Source organism: Phaethon aethereus (genome assembly GCF_964289735.1).
Source record: "Phaethon aethereus genome assembly, chromosome: 2".
NCBI classification, from domain to species: Eukaryota; Metazoa; Chordata; class Aves; order Phaethontiformes; family Phaethontidae; genus Phaethon; species Phaethon aethereus.
In genome coordinates, this window is record NC_138582.1 from 101,474,071 (window position 1) to 101,495,722 (window position 21,652).

The 21,652-nt window shown below is 42.6% G+C and overlaps 1 protein-coding gene across 1 annotated transcript in view; it reads left to right on the plus strand.

Moving 5' to 3' along the window:
• Positions 1-3,424: 3,424 nt before the first annotated feature.
• RNF144B (ring finger protein 144B) overlaps positions 3,425-21,652 on the plus strand; it is a gene marked incomplete at its 3' end in the record, with an annotated part of 31,225 nt that continues 12,997 nt past the window's right edge. Inside the window, exons 1-2 of the mRNA XM_082014908.1 lie at positions 3,425-3,683; positions 16,552-16,656. Of these exons, the coding sequence (XP_081871034.1) occupies positions 3,519-3,683; positions 16,552-16,656 (270 nt within the window). The 5' untranslated portion in view covers positions 3,425-3,518. The remainder of the gene's footprint in view (positions 3,684-16,551; positions 16,657-21,652) is intronic.

The following is a 21,652-nucleotide window of genomic DNA, read 5'->3' on the forward strand; positions in this document are numbered from 1 at the left end:
GTCTGCCAGGTTTGCTTGGTCTTGTCTGCTGGAGATTTCCACAGGGCGCTCTGCTTGTTTTAGGGAGAACCCCAGCCCCGCTCTGGCGTCCTAGTGCGAGGGAAGGAGAGGAGTGGGGGGAACAGGGAGCAAAGCTGAATGTAACCTACAAACAGTCTTCAGGGACAAGGGTGCCTGGGATATCATAACAAACGCCCACAGCCATCACACTGTGGCATCTGGTCGCTGCTGGGGCAGATCAGTGTATCAGGAGCCTGCTCCTCACTGTGGCAAACTCTCTTACTATCATGCCGAGTGCCAGATTTAGGCCATCTAAAATTAGCCCCTAGCCCTAAACCTCAGCCGTACACCTGAATCTTTCTACTGCTGCCTTAATAAAAGCATGCAGGGTCATAACCATTTTGGTTATGAACAGAACACTGACTTTGGAAACAGCTGTATCCATTTTATATCCATCCCCACATCCTGACATATTCCTACCTATTTTTTTGTACATCCCTTTGTTGCTAACATCCCTAACATTGCTGCTTTTCACTGTGCAAATGAAGAACTGTCAGATCCGTGCAGTATGGGGATGAGTAGCTTACCTGGACAAATACAGCTGCTGTTGAAAAGCAGACCTGAGTAGATGTGTTACAATTCTCCTAAATACTGAGATAACGTCTAGCATGTAGTTTTAAATAACAGGTACTTCTTGATCTGCTGTAGCGTTTCCAGTGACTCACTGTTTTTTTCCCCCCATTGCAGTAATTACAGGAGAGTATTGCAGTCCCTGACTCAGAGGGAGGCTTCCTTCCAAGGCTTCTGGTCATGCTGGAGCTCCAGCTCTGCAGCCGTACAGAGCAAATTCTTTGGAGCATCGTGGCAGCAGGCAGGGACTACGCCAAGAATAATGAGGGCATGGCATATATTTTGGACTAGTGACAGCAAGTCATTAAAGACAGCGTTTGCTTTGGATTCGTGGCCAGGAATTTGGTTGCCAGAATCTTGGCTATGACTCTTGTGTCCCTAAAACTGGGTGCTTACAGGAAAGGCATCCCAAGGGACACATCCGATGGCTTCTCTGTCAGGCTAGGTTAGGAAATGGCAAAGTGTAAAAATTAAAAAGGGCTAAGTGTGCTCCAACCCAGATCTGTTGTGGATTCATGGCTTTTGAAAAGAAAGGGTCTTCCTGCAGACCCGTGGGAACACAGGGCATGAGACTCATGGGGCAGGGCTGGGGATGGGGCTCGGCTGTGTGTCAGGTTGTGGAGTGGGAGCTGTGAGGCAAGGTTTCACGTGTGCTGATGCCTCAAGCTCCATGAGCACCATCATTTCTTCCTCTGGGGAGGCATTCAGCAGGTACTGCAAGCCGGCCCATCGCGTATGCACTGACTGGCTGCAGCTGGCCGGGCCGCTCCGGGAGCTGCATCACGGCAGCAGTGACGTGCTGCCAAATGTGACCTGACAGCCCTGCCACGAGGACGCTTGGGACTGCGGGGGAGGCAAGCAGAAACAGACCAAAGGGCTCAAGTCTCCTGTTTGCCTCGTGAGATGTCAGATCTGACAGGAACATGGGCAAGTCTTGATCCTCTCTTGTTTTCCTGCTCATGCAGCCTCCATTCGTGACGCAGCTTTTCAGATTTAGTAGAGCTGCACTCTTACTTGTTGCTGGTGTGAGCAGCTGTGTGCAGCTGGCCACCAGGTCTCCGCTTGCAAGAAGTGTGTGTGATGTGAAGGTCTTCTTGCCATCAGCTAAGTGTATTCAGAAGATCTGTGGAAGTTGAGCCAAGGTTCTTGGAGATGGGAATAGATTTTCCTATGCCTTAAATGCTGCTCTGAACCTCACTGTCTATTTTGAGGTTAATAAAATCTGCAGTTTTGCTTTCCATTGTTTTAGCTTAAGAATGAAAGGCTGAGAGAGTTGGGGTTGTTCAGCCTGGAGAAGAGGAGTCTCCAGGGAGACCTTATTGCAGCCTTTCAGTACTTAAAGGGGGCTTATAAGAAAGATGGGGACAGACTCTTTAGCGGGGCCTGTTGCAACAGGACAAGGGGGATGGTTTTAAACTAAAAGAGGGTAGATTTAGACTAGATATAAGGAAGAAATTTCTTACAATGAGGGTGGTAGAACACTGGCACAGGTTGCCCAGAGAGGTGGTAGATGCCCCGTCCCTGGAAATATTCAAGGTCAGGTTGGATGGGGCTCTGAGCAACCTGGTCTAGTCGAAGATGTCCCTGCTCATTGCAGGGGGGTTGGACTAGATGACCTTTAAAGGTCCCTTCCAACCCAAAGATTCTATGATTCTATAAGGATATTCTCTTTAATTTCTCTTTCGGTGTTACTGTGTAAGAATGAGGGTCCTGAAATTTTTTATGGTTATGGTGCAGTGTTTTCAAATTAATAGGTCAGAAAACATTACATGTGAGCATGATATTTCCATTTGTTGCTTCTCAAAGGATAGAAATGTCTTCTCCAGGCACTGCTGTGATATAATGTGTGGTGGAAACATGGCTATTCTGAGCATTTCCCTGTCAAAGTGCTAATGCACTTACTTCATGATTCACAAACCTCAGTTAGATGCCTAAGAACCCTATGAAATAGATAGAAGAGCTGGATGCCACAGTGGGATGGACAAAAGCTACAGACCTGAGCAGGCAGCTCTCCGGCATAGTCAAGGGAATGCAGAAAAGAGGACTGCACATGGAATACTGTTACTCGCTTGGATTTAAGCTCCAGCCCCATATGAAGTAGGATATGCAATCTGAAACCCTTTCCTGGCTTTAGATACCTTTGCCACCCCTCTTGCAATGGACTATCTCAGTAACAATGAAGAAAGTGGAGTTCGTGGTACCCACCACTTACATTACAGGCTAAATGTTTGAAGTGCTTGCCTAGGAAGTGGGAATCTGTGCCTGTTATTGCCTTGCACTGCCCAGGAGAGGTCCTGAGCCATGAACTGGAATGGAAAATGGGAGTGGAGACACCCATTGAAACAGTGTGGGTGCAATGAAGACCAAAGAATTCATAGGGATGGGAGGGGTATGACTCTGAAACTCATTTGAGAAGGCACAGTGATATATATATATATGTACATGTGAACACAGTTTACTTTTTAATTAAGAATTCATTGTCCCAGCTCAGATCACTGTTTTTAGGACTTTGGTGCGGGGTCTGACCACTATACTGTTGCATATAAAGATAGGTGATGTCTCATCTGTGTGAGGTTTGTTTTGTTTGTTTTATATATGGTGATAAATGGCCTGACTGTTTGTGCCAACACAGTGAATGTTCACCTTGAGAACACAACCCAGTTCAGGCCTTTTGGGGAGGTGGGCTCTCAGGCACCTTCTTTGTAAATTTTGAATGGCCTGAACTGTGAGACTGGCGCCAAGATGCCAAAGTAGTACATTTGGGTGTGCAGGTGCTTTTACAGACCTGAGCTATAAATTCTCAGGTCAATGAGAAGTGACTACATGGCTTGTAGGATGTTTCAGCTGTTGATTTTTCTTTTCAGGGTGAGTGGACCATTAATGAGTGAATGGGCTCTGCTGGGAAGCCTTGTCCTCACACCATGACAGCTGATGAGTCGGAAGCAGGAGAGTTAGCTCTGGAGCCCCTGCTCACTTGCAAGCTATGTCTCTGCGAATATTCCCTGGATAAGATGACCACTCTTCAGGAATGCAGCTGCATCTTTTGTACATCGGTAAGACGTAGCACCACCTTTACGTCACAGGAGTAGGGTCATGGGAGATAGACAGAAGTGTGAGATGGGGTTGCTTGTCCTGTACAAGAAGTGTATGTTATCCATGCTGTTAGAAGATGCTTTCCTAAAGAGCATTTGGTGTTAGTCCGTCTTGCCTTAATTAAAAGACTTCTCTGGCATTCTGCTTTTGATAATTTGTAACTCTAACAGACAAATAATAATAAATCCAAGTAGAAAATGGGAAAAAACCCATGCATTTTAAGACTGTCAGAGAACATACGCAGTCTATATGCAATCCAGTATTTATTTTTCTGAAGTAAATCTTGAAACATCATAGGATAAGTGTGAGATTTTGTTTCCCCTTTATCATTTTCTGAGTACTCAGAGACTTCTTAGGTCTTGTATGTAATTTTTAAGGGCAATCAGAAAACCTAGACAAAAATTTACTGTGGCCTATTGAACCTTTGTATCTTCAGTCTGTGCTGCAGAGATGTTGCCCAGGTCATGCATTGCCTATAGTTGTCAGTGAGGACTTTCTGTCCTGCAAATTCAGATCAAATAAAGCTGGTGGAAGTGATAAAGGCGGTGGTTGAGTGAGCTGATAAAAACCCTACAGATATTAGTACTCTTCTGGTCTCTTTGTCACCATGGGAAAATGGACCCAGTTTCTTTGGTGATAGTGACTTTGATGTACCTGACTAATGGACTTTGGAAACAGGTCAGAAGCCACTGGAGTGATGTTGTTTCTTTTAACTCCAGAATAAATGTGCTTGGTTTTATTTTTTAACAACAAATTGTGGATAAGCATCAAGCAAGTATGTTTGTTTTGCCCTTGATTGTTTGAACTTATGGAAGAAATCTGATACTTGTGAAGCCAGCTTGAGTGAGAGTATCTTCACTTACTCTGAATTCAGGGTAGCCTAAGTGGGATAAGAATCTAGCTTTGTGTTTCAAGAAACTGGCATAAGATTGACTAATATGCATTTTCAGCCTGAACTTGATGAAGTTTGTTTTCCATACCGACTTCCACAAAACATTTCTGTATTTCAGTTTATAACAAAACTTACCAAAAAAACCCAAACCTGTGAACAAAATTTAGGTGTGAGAACATACCTAACAGGTAGGTATGAAGATAATGCTTTAAATAAAAAAAAAAAATTAAGAAGTTGATACCTTTACAGTGGTCCCACTCTTCTCCAAGTATTCGGCAATTGATTTATTATCATTAATGGCACATTAACCTCAGTGTTAGCTGGGCTGAGTAACCCTATCGCCCCTGGGAAAGGGAGGACTGCTGAGGACTGTGCCAGGCAGAGCTGGGCTCTCTACCCATCCAGGGTACCGGCTAAAGGGAGAGGTCTGTGATGGCTGGGGATGTTGCTGTCCCCACCTGTCCCCTGTTGGTGCCGCAACTACCACCCTGTGCATACACCTCTTACCTGGCCGGTAGCGGGAAGAGCATCCGCTCTGAGCTTGGCTCTCCAGTGCCATGACAGTGAAGTGGAAAGTACAGTCACAGTTGTTTGGCATCTGCGCAAACTTTGTTGACTTTGAACCAAGGGCCTGCCATGAGTGAGTGCTGAAAGCAGCTGGGAGAAGCCTTTAGACATGCTCTATTTATTTCAGTGGGCATAATATGTCTCGATTGTGCTTATGCTCCATGTCTACTCTTTGTCTGGCTGTTGTTGCCTGCCTGAACATCCTCCCGATGGACGTGTCTGGGCTGATGCAACAGAGACGTGTAGACCTGTAACAAAGGGGACTCTGGAAACTTTTAACCTGCCTATATGGCTTTCTGTTTTGAATTCAGAGTGGTTTCTGGGAGGTCATATGAGTTGCACCTTTGGGCAGCCTCCAAAGAGCAGTGTCAGAAGCACCTTGCCACAGGGTTCCTCAGTGCCAAGGCTTGCATGGGGGGATTGCTGTTACTGAAACTGTCAGTCGTGTTAATTTTTTGTTCAATTACACGACAGGTCTTCTGTTTTTTTTTTTTTTGCTAACTGTAATGACGATTCTGCATCTATGATTGTTTTTCACTACAGCATTTTTGGCTGTGGAAATATTTGGAAATTGTTACTATTTAGGTATCTGTGGGGGTGATGTAGCCTGTAAAACCTTTTCACTTATAGCCTGTAAAACCAAGGAATTTAAATGAGTTAGAATTGTGTACAGCTATTTTTTGCAGCTTAGAAACTCTTGTAATAAACATTATATACCTCGTTAAGGCTGTATTCTAGCCAAAGTAAGTAAATTGTGTTTAAGAAGGTGTATGTTTGCATTTTGGTGGAATGTTGCTAGTAAGAGAGGAGTTTTTCAAATAGCTATAAACATTTTTACTCTCTCTGTTCAGAGAAGAAAAAACAGATTGCTTGCAGAACACACTTGCCATCTTACTTGGTAGTGCAGTCAGGTCTGAAGAGGCATTAGCCTTGTATTTCTCAAGATTTGTTGCACTTGGCGTAAGACTCCACTGAAATGTAAGCTAAAGCACACCTTTACACAACCCCAGAGTTTGGAAACGGCTATAGTGTACCTGATGGCTTTGTTTCGTTGTGTTTGGACTATATTGGCTTTGAATGAAAGACTGATCTCTGAAGAGGCTTGGGCAGAGATGTGAGGTGTATTTTATCTGCAAAGGTTTGAGAGGACTGCACTTTATATTATTCAGGTCATTTCCTATACCATAAAATCTTTGTGGGGTTCCATGCTGTGGTGCACACTCTTACATATATATATTCATCACTATATGTATTGCTTAAGCTGCATGCCCCATTCCCTAAAGGGGAGGGGATCTCATCTGTTCCTGAAACTGCTTATGTTGGTTTTTGTCTTGCCAGTCATCCTTCTTGTATATTTGGTGGGATGTCCTTCCTATCTGCAGTCCCTTATGTTTACCTTGTTGCCTTGCAACTTTTTCTTCCTTGGATGCGCCCGTTGTGCAACTGCACAGGTTTTTGCCCCTGTGGTGGTCACATCGCTTATGTAACGTATGCTTACATATGTATGTAAAATAATTATATACTGTGAGTGGCTACACCATCAGTGTGTTACAAAATACAGTATTTTAGTGCACTTATATCTGGGTCCAAAGCAAACTAATATTAATTACATCCCGATTCATACACTTACAAAGCTATATTTTGAATATTACACTTATTTCTAGTCAATTTTCCTACATGTTTGTATCCTTTGCTCTTCTCCTTCCTCCCCCAGATAGCTCCAGTGGTGCCTCACTCAGGCAAGATTCAGGAGTGCTCTGGCAGGGTAGTGCCAGAAACGGGCAGGCTGACCTCCCAGCTTTGCCTTTGGAGGGGGCACTGGGTGTTGGCCAGGCTTTGGCACTCATTAGGCTGGCTGGAAAATATACATCTTGGAGACTCCCGCCTTTTCAAAACCTGGCTGAAACTGGGAAAACAGCTGGGAGAGATGATGAATGGTGTGATCGCAGGCACCTCGCTGCTTCTTGCTAGATATGCCCTGGTAGCTGGCACAGCATAAACTACCCTACACAGTAGTGAGGAGTGCAGGACTGGCAGTAATACTGGAAATGCTAACGGCCCTGTGGAGGACTCGGTGCAAGTCTGTAGCCTGTAAGCAGTCATGGAGGTGGGCTTTTACCAGGTGTGGCAAGCTTGCCCTGGTGACAGTGATGACAGAAGGGAACCAGTGCAGTGCTGTTACAGAAGACATGAGTTTGGAGTCAGTAAAAAAGTTGGTGTCAGCTTCTTCCCTGCACACCAATTCTGTTTGGGTTTGTCTGTCCTCTTTTTCCCCCTCCTCCTAAGCATTTCAGAGTCCTGATGAGAGCCTGGTGAGCAATAAATGGCATTGCTGCTATTTACGTCAAGCAGCAGCTTATATCCATCTTGTGTATTATATACTGGAACAGGGTTTGAGATGTCTAAGACAACATATAACAAACTCTGAAAACAGAAGATACTTTCCTCTATTTGCTTCTGTGTTGTCAGCACATGTTTATGCAGAGCTAGCATGAGTCACCCTTCTTTTTTTCCAAGCAAATTCTTTGTTGGGTCTTGTACTTCTGAGAAGTTTGTGAGGTAACTGAGTTACAAAACGTGCAAAACAAATACCATGATGATCCACCTGTTTATTATTTTGGTGGAGACAATGCGGTCTCAATGAGATTAAACTTCATGCAACCTTAAAAGGAGACGTCAGTGTGCAACATTGAGGTAGCTTCTGTGCTGTCTTGGCTATTCTACAAGTAGAAGGTGATCTGAAGGCATTTGGGAGAACAAGATTTTCTGCTGTAGCTCTGTGTGACAGCAAGGCCAGGGCTAGACATGGGTGAAAAAGGCTCTTTTGCTGCTCTTGACAGCCTGGTGCCCTGGGCGGCTGCCTGCCTGGAGAGTCAGGCCTTGGGAGACCGCAGCCTCCAAGAGAGGGGCTCACATGCTGCTGCCAGCTACTTTTGCTAGAGGGAAGGGGAAACCCTTCTAGAAACAGGAGTTTATCTGTTGCACTTTACCAGCAGGACACTCTAAGGCTCCTCTGCTTTTCTTAATCTTTTTAAGAGCAGCTGTGCACTGCCCTGCTTCCTTTGGGTGGCTAAATATTGACATTTTGTCCTGAGTGCTGTGAAGCCTCAGATCGCTTGTGCAGAGGAGCACTGGAGAACTGCAGACAAACTGGTGTGAAGGATCAGCATCATCAGCAAAAAGCATGGGCAGAAAAGCCTCAGAGCAGAGGAGACCGAGCAGATCAAAGACAAGGAGGAGGCAGATTACAAAGAGCATGGGATGCATGCTAAATGGAGAAAATGTACATGAATACTCCAGTGAAAGACTACTTAGTAAAACTTAGGAGTGAGGGAAAATTTGGATTTGCCTTTATCTAGCCAACATTGGGTTTTAGTATCTCTTCTGTTTCTTTGTGCTAATTTTCAAGAAGGGGTTTGATCCCCTCTTCTTCCTCCTCTTTTCCCCATTCTAGGAGACAGCAGCATGTGCTCATGGCTGCACCAAAACACTACCTTCTCCTCTTCCTAAATAGACCTTGTGCTGCAATGACCTGCTTATTTTATATAAAGCTCACCTCAGGTTGTTTTCCACTTCCACCCACAGGTAGCAAGCTGTCAAGTTTTGACTTTTTTTTTTCCCCCCCCCAGCTCAACACTTGAAATGTTTCAGAAAAGCTTTGTTTTAAAGTTATAAAACACAAAATTGCCACACCTGCTAATATTGGCACTGAACACATAGCACTTTAATAGTAGTTTAGGTGGTTTAAGAACTTCCTACATGCATTTCTGGGCAGAGTCACACCAAAGGGAGAGTTACTGGGGGTACCAAAAGGGCACAAATGTACCTATTGCCTTTTGATGGATGCTACTATTTAGGAAGGGAGGCTACATGTTTCTGAAGAGGTGGCAGCATCATCTGGGTGGTGGCCAAGGGCTGGCAGGTGAGGAAGAGGGAACTAACATGTTTAATGACAGCACTGCATCGGTGAAGTCGGTGTTATCTCCATTTAACAAATTAAGAAACAGATGTGAAGTAAGTTGTCAATGCCTCAGAGTGCCACAGTAACTGAGCCAGCCTGTGACATAAGCCTCGCGGTCATGTCTGTTTTGTAGCTGTTGGTAAGGCCAGGTGTGGTCTCATGGTCATGTCTGTTTTGCAGCTGTTGGTAAGGCCAGGTGTGGTCTGACGCAGATTTGTTTGCAAGAGAAATGGTATTTGCAGCCGGTTCTGTTTTGCTGGGGTGAATTTCTCTGGTGCTGTTCACTGGTCCTTTTCTGTATAGAGGTACCACTTCATGGCAACAATTACCAGGAACCTTTCCCAACTTTAAGACACAGATTTTAGGCCGTGTATCTGAGCAAAATCTAGCATCACTGGTGGAAGATCTGTTGAGACAAAGCTGATGACAATATATTTCTCATATATCCTTGAAAGATTTCCTAAAAAAATCAGCTTGTAGAGCAGCAGGAGGCCATCATATTCTGGCCCATTGTCATGTTTGCTTGACGTTTGCACTTGGTCGTGATATAAAATGCTTGTCAGTGATGTTATTCCCCCCCTTCTACTTAGCCACGAGATGACAGTAAGCCATTTGAGGTCAAAGGGATGTATTTTTTCACTTTCTTTCAAGTATCTTTCTCAGTAAGGCTCTTATGTGGCCTGATCTTCTATCTATTTGAAGGCAACTTAATTTGTCACTGCATCTGGTCCTTAGCAGTTAAAATATAGATTGGGCAATACAAATGCATGTTTTACTGGACTTTTGTTTTTCACTTTAAACTGTCCCTATCATAAGTTTATCTCTGAGAAATTAATAAATGGCTATTTCTGCGGTGTACTTTTTAAAAACTTTCTTTAATTGGAAAAGCCTCACATTTTTTTACAAGTGCAGTGCAGATGCCTTCAAGCTAATTGCCAATAGACTTGATTCATCTAGTTTTAAGACCTGTTGAGAAATACTTGAGAGATTCCAGGAGCTGGATTACCACACATTGAAAGCAACTGGCCCATTTTAGAGATTGAACATGCAGAAGTGCAGATGTCATGACAAGGATGAACATATTTACTAAACATTATGTAGATCTGTCATAAGTACTATGAGTACTGTTTTGTATTTTGGTTTGTGGGGGCAGGTATATTTAATTGAGTACACAATTGATTAAACGCTGAGTGGATCAGGTGGTTAAATTTAGACTTCTGACATGAACTGTCTCACCAGAGTCAATAATACTACATATTCCATAGAAAACTGCATCACTATAAGACTACTCTGTCTTGTGTAGTCTTGTGTACACTGAAGAATGGGTAACACTTGTAAATTATAAGAAAGATATTAAAGCTGTATCTTACTGAGTAAAAAGTACATAAACACTGCCCAGAACTGAAACAAAACCGAAATGCCTATCTGTTGGTCTGTTCTCAATCATAAGACACTCTGGAATGTCAACTGAAAATTTGTTTTCTTTCCATTTACAGTCTTCCCCCCTGCCAATGTTGAGTTTGTAAAAAGGCTAAGGCTAAAAAAACCCCAAACCAATACAGTTTTCAGGACAAATCTGGAACAGAGATTTAACATTTTAATCAGTGTCACCGATTTTAATATGGAAACCTGGGGTTTTCTTAATTTTTCTGAAATTGAAATTGTCTTCAAGTTACACATTAGTAGGAGAGACCTTCTTCTTTTGGCAGGATGCCTTCAATCATTTCTTGCGTTTTCATATTTAATGTAGATCATGCCCTAGTAGTGGTTAAGAAATACTGTAGATCTGTTTTTTCCTTTTCTGCAATTCAGTTGAAGACAAATACCCTTACTTATTCTGTATCAACTGCTGCACAGTGGTCTGTGGCATTTGACAGGAAAAATGGCCAGCACTTTCCATTTCTTTCTTCTTCCTAGCCATTCCTCCATCTTTCTTAATAAAACTACCTGTTCAGTTTTGTCATGTCACATATGTGGTTTCCTTTTATGCCTTCGCATCCAAACAAATGAGGCAGCATTTAGGGAGCTGAAGAGCTCCCATGCAGATGGGAGATGAGCAAGGTAACAGAACATGTCAAGACTCTTGAAAAAGCAGTACGTAGGGAATGACCGAGATCCATCTTTTGTCTCTGGTACAGAGACTATCTGAAAATGGCTTTGAATAGAAACATAAGAATTCACAGTGAGAGGGATATAGGGCCTTTGTCACATCATTACCTGGCAACATAATGCTGAAATTATTCTTTGAACTCATTCTTATGTTAAAGTGCAGCACTGTTATGGACCCTTTGCAGATTAAATACATGGCCAAACAGACTTTTTTTTTTGGTCACCACATTAAAAATCCCCTCCATACAATATGCTTTGGGGGAAAAAAGAAAGTTGAAGTTAGAGCAGCATGTAGGAGAAGTGTTGAAATGAAGAAACCATTAATAGCCTGAACAGAGTTTTCTGCTCCTGAGGCTCGCAGCTGATCACAGCAAACACTTTTTAAGATTTGAGGAAGTGTTTATTACTGAAGAAGGAATTTTTTATATTATTAGTTTGTGCATTGCTAGATTGGGCTAGATTTGCCTAAATCGTAATCTTTCTTACAAGTCCTGCAAGATAAAAGATAAAGCATGTACTATGATAATTTGGTCCAGGTACTTTACAGGCCTTAACTTACTAGATACTCGTGAGTTGAATTTTGTGAAGTATGTAAATGGATGTTAACCTTATTTTGTTACATAGAGGAAGGTGATGGCCTGAAAGACGAAAGTGGCATAAGAGGAAAAAAAAATTCTTGCCCCCAAATGCTTAGACAGCAAATTATTTGAAAAAGGTCTCATTATACATTATGAATCTCAGGCAGAGAAAAAATTACTTGTAGTACTCTTTCCGCTGACGTTGACAGCAGGAGCAAAACATGCTTGGCAAAGTTAGATCAGCACCGAAACCTTCTGTTAGGTGTACTGAGTTTTACTGATGGAATTACCTTATCACATTTCAATTAGTCCCTCTTGCTTGATTGCATCAGGATTTTGTTTGATATTCCAGAACACAGATACGTACATGGTACAGTTGCTCAGTGGGGAAAATCTGAGTAAACTGAACGTAACTGATTAGGGTACACTTGCAGGTATGGAAGTTAAAATTCCTTGGTTTGGTCTCCACCATTTATTTGAGGGGTAAACATAATAGAGCCAAACCTCCAATTTCATCTGCAGTCAGCAGGATTCAAATCTGTTCAGCAAGACCTCAGTAGATTTTGAGCCTGTTGCCTCAACCATTCTGCCTTGACTATGTGACACATTCATGGAAACCTCACTGTGCTGCTATGAAGGTCTCTGCTGATGACTTGCTCTGGCCATGGAGAGTAAGACAATGGTATGACTCTCACTGTAAGCCACAGGTCCTGTGGTGTGGCTTCTCCAGCCACTGACTGCTCTCCATGCTTGTAAGTCACTGCTCTGTGGGAAATTGGTGGGGGAGCGTAGCCCGAGGGTGTTGAGACCTGGTTTTGTTCAGACCTGAGACCTGTTGAGACATCCTGATTTCTTGGATGTCAGGATTAAGATCCTTTCAAGGAACTCTAACACCACGGAAGGCTGAGTATCTTGATCTTACTTCCACTTTGTAGAACAATTAAGTAGCGTATATAGTGTGTGCAGTTTTCCAAACTGAGATACTGCTCATTTTTGTAGACAAAATGCCCGAAAAGTCTTACCATTTTATGTCTGTATAATGCATTCTCCATAGTGTGGGAGGACATACTGCTGAGAAGGTCAGTCATGATTCATTATATAGACATTGAATCCTCTTTTCATCACATTTGCAGCTTGTACATCTTTTCAGATACTTTTATTTGCCACTTTTCAAGTAAGTAGCTAAATCAGTAGCTGAGCTGTAAATAATAGTAACACCCCTCTAAAAACAGTTTTACTGTTAAAGTGAAGGCATATTTTAAAATTAAAATTTTAAAATTTCTTTGATGCTAACTTGTGAAACAGGTGAAAACCTGTTAAGACTTAGGTAAAAAGCTTAATCCTTCGGTGGTAAATGTTAAATGCTTCCTTTGAGTTTCCCAGCACCTTTAAGTTTTTTTCCATCAGCTTCTTGAACTGCACCCACAGAACCTTCTCCAAGCACAGAAAATCAAGGCAAAAGATTTAATATCTATAAAAACTCTTTAACAGGGAGGTTTTCTGTGAAACACTTGAAGATCCATGGCACTGCACAAACCTATTATAAAATCTCTCCAAGTCACCCTCTGAAAGCACAGCAGCCTCTAAAAGTATTGCAGAAGGCTCTGGTTGCTCACCTATCATCACCTACAACCAAGGAGTGAGCTAGAAGAGAAGGAGAATCCAGGTGCATTAGCAGTCCTCAGTAAACCTCTGTTCTCCTGGCTTGCTACCCATAATGATTTAGGTAGTGCATATTGAAACTGATTGCAAAATCCATATTGTAGATTGAAGCTCCTTAAGAGCTTCAGGCTCATCCTTGCATGGAAGGGTAATAGTCAGTGCTCTGAGCTTCTGTCCTGGAAGTCTAAATTAAGAACAAGCCTCTGGGCTGCTGCTAGGTCTGCAGTAACTTCTCAGGCTTTGTCCTGCCTCTCTAACTGGCTGACCTGAGCTGCCCCCAGAATACAGATCCACTGTACCATACTGTCAAAACAAATTACTGTCAGGCAGTACCACAGAGGAGATGGAAGCCAGGATCTTAGCGAAAGCAAAGGGTTGCTCTCCCATGCTTGCTGACGAATTAAGGCAAACTAAATACTTGGGTGGGAGGGAAGCATTCCCCTTTCCCCAAATGCTGCCCTGAGACTTGATCAGGTCTCCCATGAGGAGAGGGAGTGAGATGTAAGGTGGGTCTGCTGGAACATCAGCCACGTATCTAAGTGCACCCAACATACTGCAGCACGTGCAGGCTTTGGGGAAGGGACTCAGAGGGCAGAATTTCCTCTTTGCATTGTTCGTGGTGGAGGCTGGGTACAGGCACAAACCAGGGAGGAAATTTGTGCAGGGAGTGAGCGCTTGATACCCCATTTCTCCCATGATGTGGTCTGAAGCATGTGGGCAACGCCAGGTGCTTAATGAACGTGGGGCTACAGGAGCGGGTCACCCACAGTCTCCATCCGCATCGGTAACGGCACTGGGAGCCACCCTGGGCTCTGGGGACACTTTTTTGGCTTTCCCTGTGCCACCCACAGGGATGGTGGCAATAGATGTGGGCAGGGCCCTGGCAGCTCCGGTGTAGGGTACCTGCTCCCAGGCACCACTGTGGTTAGGTACTTGCTTCTGCTCACTGCTCTGCGAAGGAGCTGCTAGTGGGGTGATTTGATCCGGTGGTTAAACTGGCTTCCGTAGGCACTGTGCCTAGATGACTTTGGGAGAGGTGGGCAAGGAGATGGGACAGGGCAATGAGACTTCTTGAATAACAAAAGAGTAGCTCCTGGTTAAATCTGGGCTGATACTCCCTAGGGAGCTAATAGTGCCTTCAGTTACTGACAGGATTTCTTTTTTGCGCCTCACCTGTGAGTATCTCCCTGACTTCCCACATGATACTTGCACCAGCAATTTCTTACAGCCTGCTCTGCTGCTTTCTTATAGGAGTGTGTGCTGGATCTGGATCCATTAGTGCTTAATGAGCTAGATATTTAAAACTTACCATTTAGGTTATACCCCTATGATCTTCTAAATGAATACACTTCAAATATTTACAAATCAAAAGTAAGCTCCTTTAAAATGGCATTAAGTTAATCTGCTTCTACTTGCTAGAACTAATATCTCCGTATAGTTCATCAGAATTAACCAAAACATGTGGATATTGATGTTTCAGTAGAGAGACAGACAGAATAATAAAGAAACCTCATTGCCATTTGTAAAAGTCGTAATTATCCTGACATTTAACAGCGTACCAGCTTTCCAATAAAAATACAAATGAGGAAATTTCTTCAGTCAGAGCACAATATGCAAGGCCTTCTCAGAACAGTCCAAACTAATGCTGACTTGAATGTTAAATGCCTATAAATACTAGAAAAACAGTTTGTGAAGAGCCCCAGGGCTTTACCAGAGTTGATGCTCTGAAAGGCTGTGATTTCCCCATAACCCACCTAGCAGCTTTTGAACTCAGCACCTGTTCCGAAAGTTGGCAGAGAGACAGAGGTCTCAAAGACCTTATGCTTTGACATACTTTTTGAAAATTAATGGGGCAATAAGGGAAGAAGCCAGCAGTACTGAGGAGGAGGAGGAGAGGTTTATCATGTGCGCATAAAATACAAATCTGTAGGGAACAAAGCTGCAACAGTCCTGCTGCTTGTAAAATATGTTGGTTTTCATTTACAATAAACTGTGCAAGCTGATCCCAAAATCTGCCAGAAATCCATGGTTTGTTATTTTGTTAACAGTGATTTGCAATTGACTGTGCGCTTTGTCATTATTTTGAGGAGACTTGGTTGTTTTGTTTGATTTAGAAATAAGCTCACTTACCTACCTGTGCAGTTCGGAGATACAATTCAAGCACTGTTCTCTGGTCCATTGCACCAGTTCTATGCCATGATTTTACTCAAGACTCTATAGTATGTGTTAAAAAGACAAGCTGAATATATTTGAAACTGGCATGCCTGATAAAATGTGGGGAGAAAAGAGGTTTTTGGTGGGGGGAGGCCTGCCATTTTTGTGTAACATTCAGTGCTAACAACCCCTACGCTCTGCTAAACCGGGACTGGAGGATTTAAGGGGGGTAGTATTCAATTTGGAAGTGTTCATAAGAAGGCCTCTATACTGGAAATGGACTTTGAACTCCTGCTCAATAGACTAGAGGCTGATGATAAATCATTGTAAACCATGGAAATTACCTGTTTTCTTAGGCGGGCTGCGAGGGAGGGAAAGAACTGATAGCTGTACATCTTTTAGGGCAGATTATAACCTCCTAACCCGGTTATACACCCCCTTCCCTTTTTATGCAGCTGAGAACAGTAGTCTCTTTCTTGTAAATGAGGTCTCCTACAATGGAGACTGCTGGCTGAGAGTCTGAATTAAAAACACAAGAGGAAAGACAAAAGAGCGAAGCCTGTTTAATTAGGATGAAAGATACTACCCCCCCCAAAAATCCTCTAGTCCCGGTTTAGCAGAGCATAGGGGTTGTTAGCACTGAAAGGTCTGACTTGCTGACTTGGGTAAACGCAATGCTTGGCAGATGAAGTCATGCATAATTAATTGTTCTTTGTTGCATTCTTTCCAATGTAATGACTTGTAGCATTCACGCTTATAATAATAGATGTTTTCTGTGTGCAGGAGCTTCAGGACAGCCAATTAAGGCAGTGGAGGTGGTAGCTGTGCAGCATCTCTAGCATCTGTGTGTTACCAACATTTGGGCTGTAACTTCTTTTTTTTTGCGTTTCTTTACTTGTTTCTAGTGCCTAAGACAGTACATGCAGCTGGCAATTCAAGAAGGTTGTGGTTCTCCTATCACGTGTCCAGACATGGTATGCTTGAACCATGGGACCCTACAAGAAGCAGAGGTATCAACACTTTTTTCTTTCTCTTTTTTTTAATGTAAACCCCCAAAACTTCTTTATCTACATAATAAATATGATCATACACTTTTTCCTCCCTTTAATTACCTTTAACGAGCTTTTGGCAAGAAGCCTGACTGACAAGAGGAACTGGAAACAAGCAGATGTTTTTCAAGGGTTTTGCTCCTTTTTTCCTCCCTCTGTGCCTTAGGGAAAAGCTTATTTGGCATCTGAACAACCTCTGAATTACCCATGCAGGTGACTTAACCGGAATACTCAGCAGAATTGCTGAGCCTCCATTAGCACTGTCAGTTAAATCAGATTTGATTTGACTGCAAACACTGAAGTTCCTGCGTCTCTCAAGAGCAAAAACTCAAACTGGTGGTACACAAGGCCAGAATGTCTTCATTTATGTTTATATTGGGCTGCAACAACCAATTTGCAGCCCAGTATAAACATGCAAGGCTCTGTATAGTGGTATGGAAAGAAAGGTCTCTGCACAGCACTGAGTGGAAGTTGGTCTTAAGAGATATGAGAAGTGTCTTAATTCCCAAGGCAGTAATGGAAGATGTTGAGAGCTCAGAAACTAAATGAGATTTAGGCAGATATGTTTGCGTGTCTGGCAGGTGCACAATCTCCCAGAGTAACTGGAAGATTTGGTTTGAAAGTTAGAGGTGGAGAAACCGGAGGGGAAATGTTCTCCTCAGACCTTCTTGCACCACTTGGGACAACAGGGTTCAAGGGGGCTGTAGATGGCCCCTACCAGGCTGCCCGAGGGCCTCCCAGCAATGTTCAGGCAGCCTCCTGCCTAACTTAGGGCTGGTGTAAAGTTTCTGAATTGGGCTTAGCGCCAAACCCGTGACATGGGGAGGAGCTGTTGGCAGTCTTGCTGGAACCCTCATATGTGCCACCTGTTCTGTGAATCTAGAAGGCCATGGAAAACCGCAGGCAAATGTGATATTGCCCTGTGGCTATTCTCGCTTGCTTGCTTTGTGAGCCAGGTAGGCCCCTGCTGGGCCTTGGAACACAAGCCGGCGGGGGGAACCGGGAAAAAGTGGTGGCTAAAGGTTTTTGACTGGTTTTGTGCATTCTCTCTGCATTTGTTTGCAGGGACAAAATCAAGGAGAATCAAACCTCCATCCATGAACTGAAGAATCTTCTGGGTTCCCTTGAGCCCTACGTATACAGATGATATAACTGTGGTTGTTTTAATATATATTTTATATATATATGTATGTATATAAAATCCTATTCAAATGCAATCAGTGGCAGTGCATTTCCCAGTACCAAAAATGCCTTTTTCTCCAGAAAATTCAGTATCTCCTCTCCAGCATGCATTTGAAATGCTGTGCTTAGCTGAATCAGGGCCTGGGAGTTACAGCTATGTTCGTTACGGTGTGCAGGCATATGGTGGAGCTTTTCTTGGCTGAATCCAGCTACTGTGGAAAGTAGCCAGCTGTTTGCCTTCCTCTTTCTTCTGCATAGATACAGGGAGGGCATAGCAGTGTCCCTCCCACCCATCACACCAGATTGGAGGCCACTAGCCTTTACTGAAAACGCATTTTTTAAAGAGAATTAACGAATGGTAGGAAGAATTCTGCTCTGTTAAGCTAGGGTTATGATGCTGTCAGAATTACAGAGCTATATTTCCCCTTAGAAAAGCAGGAGGACACTTCAGGGCACGTATTAATGGACCGTTAGCTTAATACTTGGGTGCTTTTTGGGCTGAAGGCAAAATGACTAAACAGCCCAAATGTGCATTAGTGTCCTGTGAATGAATGAATGTTCTGACACTCCCTTTTGGCGATGTGCTTGAAACACAGACCTTCTGCTTGAAAAGCAAACAGGCCCCCCAGCCTAGTTAAAATGAACTGCTTATGTATTTTACCAAATACCTGTTTCTTTAAGGAAGAAGACCCCCTCAAAAAACGGGAACAATTGAAAGAATAGATTGTTTCTGTTAATAATCTGAAAAATTATTACAGATTATGTATGAGCACTCTGTATTCTTTTTACTTCTCTATAAAGGCTGTACCATGTGCAAATGTGGTCCTTAAAAGCTACTATTTGAAAAACAGAACCTTAGTCAGATGGTAGAGATTGTGCTTAAATATGGCTATTGTTTGGTATGGAAGCACTATTTAGAATTAGAGTTTATTCATTACACAGTCTGAAACTCCTGGTTGTAAAAGTATCAGCCTTCTCACCCTCTGGAGGGTCTGGATGTTTGGTCTCTGGCTTCTGGCAGGAAAAGGTTCCTCACCAGGACAGTTCAATGAGGAATTACATGTTGCCTGTACAGCAGGGGAAAAAAAACTGTTGGTCTTTTTTTCTCCCTTGTGTTAGTATCAGGGTTTTGAGAAAGTGTATTTTTCATGCCATGTTCATTCCAGACTGTGCTGTGAGTGACGTTTACCAGGTACCGTTACAGTTTGGAGAAGAAATAGCATTTCAAATTGTCTTTGTCATGGACATGATGTTAAATTGGTTCCTATATTTTGGGCTAAATTGTGTCTAATTATGTTAGCTAACGTGGTTGTTTTGTTTGCTTTTTATGCATTTTGACCTAGCCTGCACAAGGGAGATATGGTGAACTTAGTCTTAATTTGAAGTGAAGGAAAGGACTTCAGTGCATTTTGGATTGAACTCTCTTCAATAAGAAAACTGAACAATTAATAACAAAGCTTATAAGCAATTTATAACACATTAGAGCTATGAAAGTTCCTCTACTTCCCTCTCTCAAGATCCTTATTCAAGGTGTGTAACTGTCGTGGTTTAACCCGGCAGGTAGCTAAAACAACCACACAGCCATTCGCTCACACAGCACCCCCCCCAGGGGGGCAAAAACTCAGGTTAATATTTTGAACACGGAATAGAATTTCTTCTTGTATGTCTCATGAAGAAATGAGCAACCATGAATAGTAGGAATGTGTCTCTCTAAAACAGGTGAATATTTCGTCAGTGTTTGGCGAATAAACTGCTTATTCATAGAGTATAGGAGATGTTGGGAGTTAAGGCTTTACTTTTGATCTTTGTGTCTCTCTGGACCTCAGAAGAAAATGTTCCAGGTTTTTATTCTTAAAAAGCTTAAAATGAAAAGTTATTTGAACTAGAATATATGTTTTCTGAAACTCCTCTGTTTGGTTGTTGTTTTGGGAGGTTTTTTAAGTTTTGGTTTTTTTTTTTTTACTTTAACAAAATCTAATTGAAATTGGTATGTTCCCCAGCATTTTTTTTTTTATTTTGACAAATAGTGAATTCAAACAGAAGGAATTTTTCCACTGGAGTGCTTGAAATCAAGCGCAACCGTAGGTCATATCTTGACCTGTTACATCAAGATAGCAGATGCTTGTAGTATAGCTGGTTTTAAGTAGAAATAAATGGGTGGTGGTGGTGGGAAGGCAATGGTTTTGGCTGCAGACTCTGTTTCAAATACCTGGTTACACACAGAAAAGGAAAGTTTAAAAGCAATCTCGTTAAACAAGATGTTTGTCCTTTCAAGCTCTAATAGTACAATAAACAAAGATGATTTGGATTCCTTCCTGGAAGCTGAGGGTAGAAAGAACATCTTATGTTAATGCAGTTCTCTTTAACCATGCAGACTACTTCTGTCTAGAACACTCCTGTCTCTCTTGGGAATTTGCTCCATTGATTTAATTGGGCCAGTTAATATCTGTAATCTAAATAAGGGGTAGTTTGTCATGGTTTGAAATGGTTTTACTTGGTGCAAATCCAATCACCAGTGTAAGCTATGAATCAGGGTAAGTCTCAACTGCATACAGAGATTTCTCAGGCAATACTCTTGGATAATGTCTAGGGATTGTGCTTTGCTATTTCTGACTCCAGTGTTGTTTTGAAGTTTGTAGCATTGATGCCAATGATCCATGTGTACATCATCTGATTTGGGTTAAAACCGTGCAGCAGGCAGTAAAGGAAATACTGATTTGGCCTCTCCTTTTGCCTCTTAAGATTGACAAGGAGAATTATCCCTTTGCATGCAGTGCAGATTCTGCTTATTGTCCTTCCGTCTGTGTAAATCTGTGATCTGCACCAGTGCTAACCTGACAGAGCATTGTCAGCACTTTGTAAAGCGATGGTGAAATGGGACAGGGACCCAGATCTTAGAATTCTTAATTGTGTTATATTCCATACGTAGCTGAACAAAAATCCCATTGGGAGTCAGTTTAAAATACCGGTTTTATTTTTAATTTGAAAATTGGTTTACATTTTGCAAGGGGCGATTGAATTGGCAAAATGAGGAGGAAGGTGAGAAGATGTTGCAGGCTGACCTAGATTTTTCAGGGTCAAAATTAAAATTTTTGTTCTTTTTATTTACTTGTTTTTAAGTAAATCCAAGGGGAGCAAATGAGAGTCTTAATTTTGTTTTTATTTGTCACTAAATAAGAGCTCCTTAATGGAGAAAATGAATAGTTTAATATTTCATGCTGACTCTAGTGAGCTTGGTAGCTGATGAAGAAAGGGGTGGGTGTAATTTCTAACAATAAAGAGATTGAACTCCCAAAGAAGCCCAAGGTAAAACTGTTTTGCACTCCTTGCAAAACTAGACAGTGCCTCTGCGAGTGGGACTTTTGCAGAGGTGGGCAGTGCAACCCTTTGTAAGCGGCAGTTGCTGCCAGTGCAGGATCTGCCCTTGCTGCGTATCTGCTCAAGCGAGAAAGGGAGAAGCACTTGTCCCGGTGAACTTTCCTCCCTCGGCATTATCGAGGTTTCTTTCATATGGGTGTGAAAGGAAGTAATATCTATTCAGCTTTCTTGGTTGCCTCCTTGCATCTCCTTTGAAAGCCTGAGAATAGGTGGAGTAGTGATTTTTCCCTTTCCACTGTGATAGCCAGTGTTTAAAAACAGGGGAGTTGTTCCTCCTTGGCTCCTGGTTACGGAACTGCCCGGGTTACAAGGAACAGTCTGCCCCTGTGTAAGCTGAACCCAACTATTTCAAACCCTTTCGTTTTCCTTCCTTTGCTCTCTTTGTCTCACCTAGTGA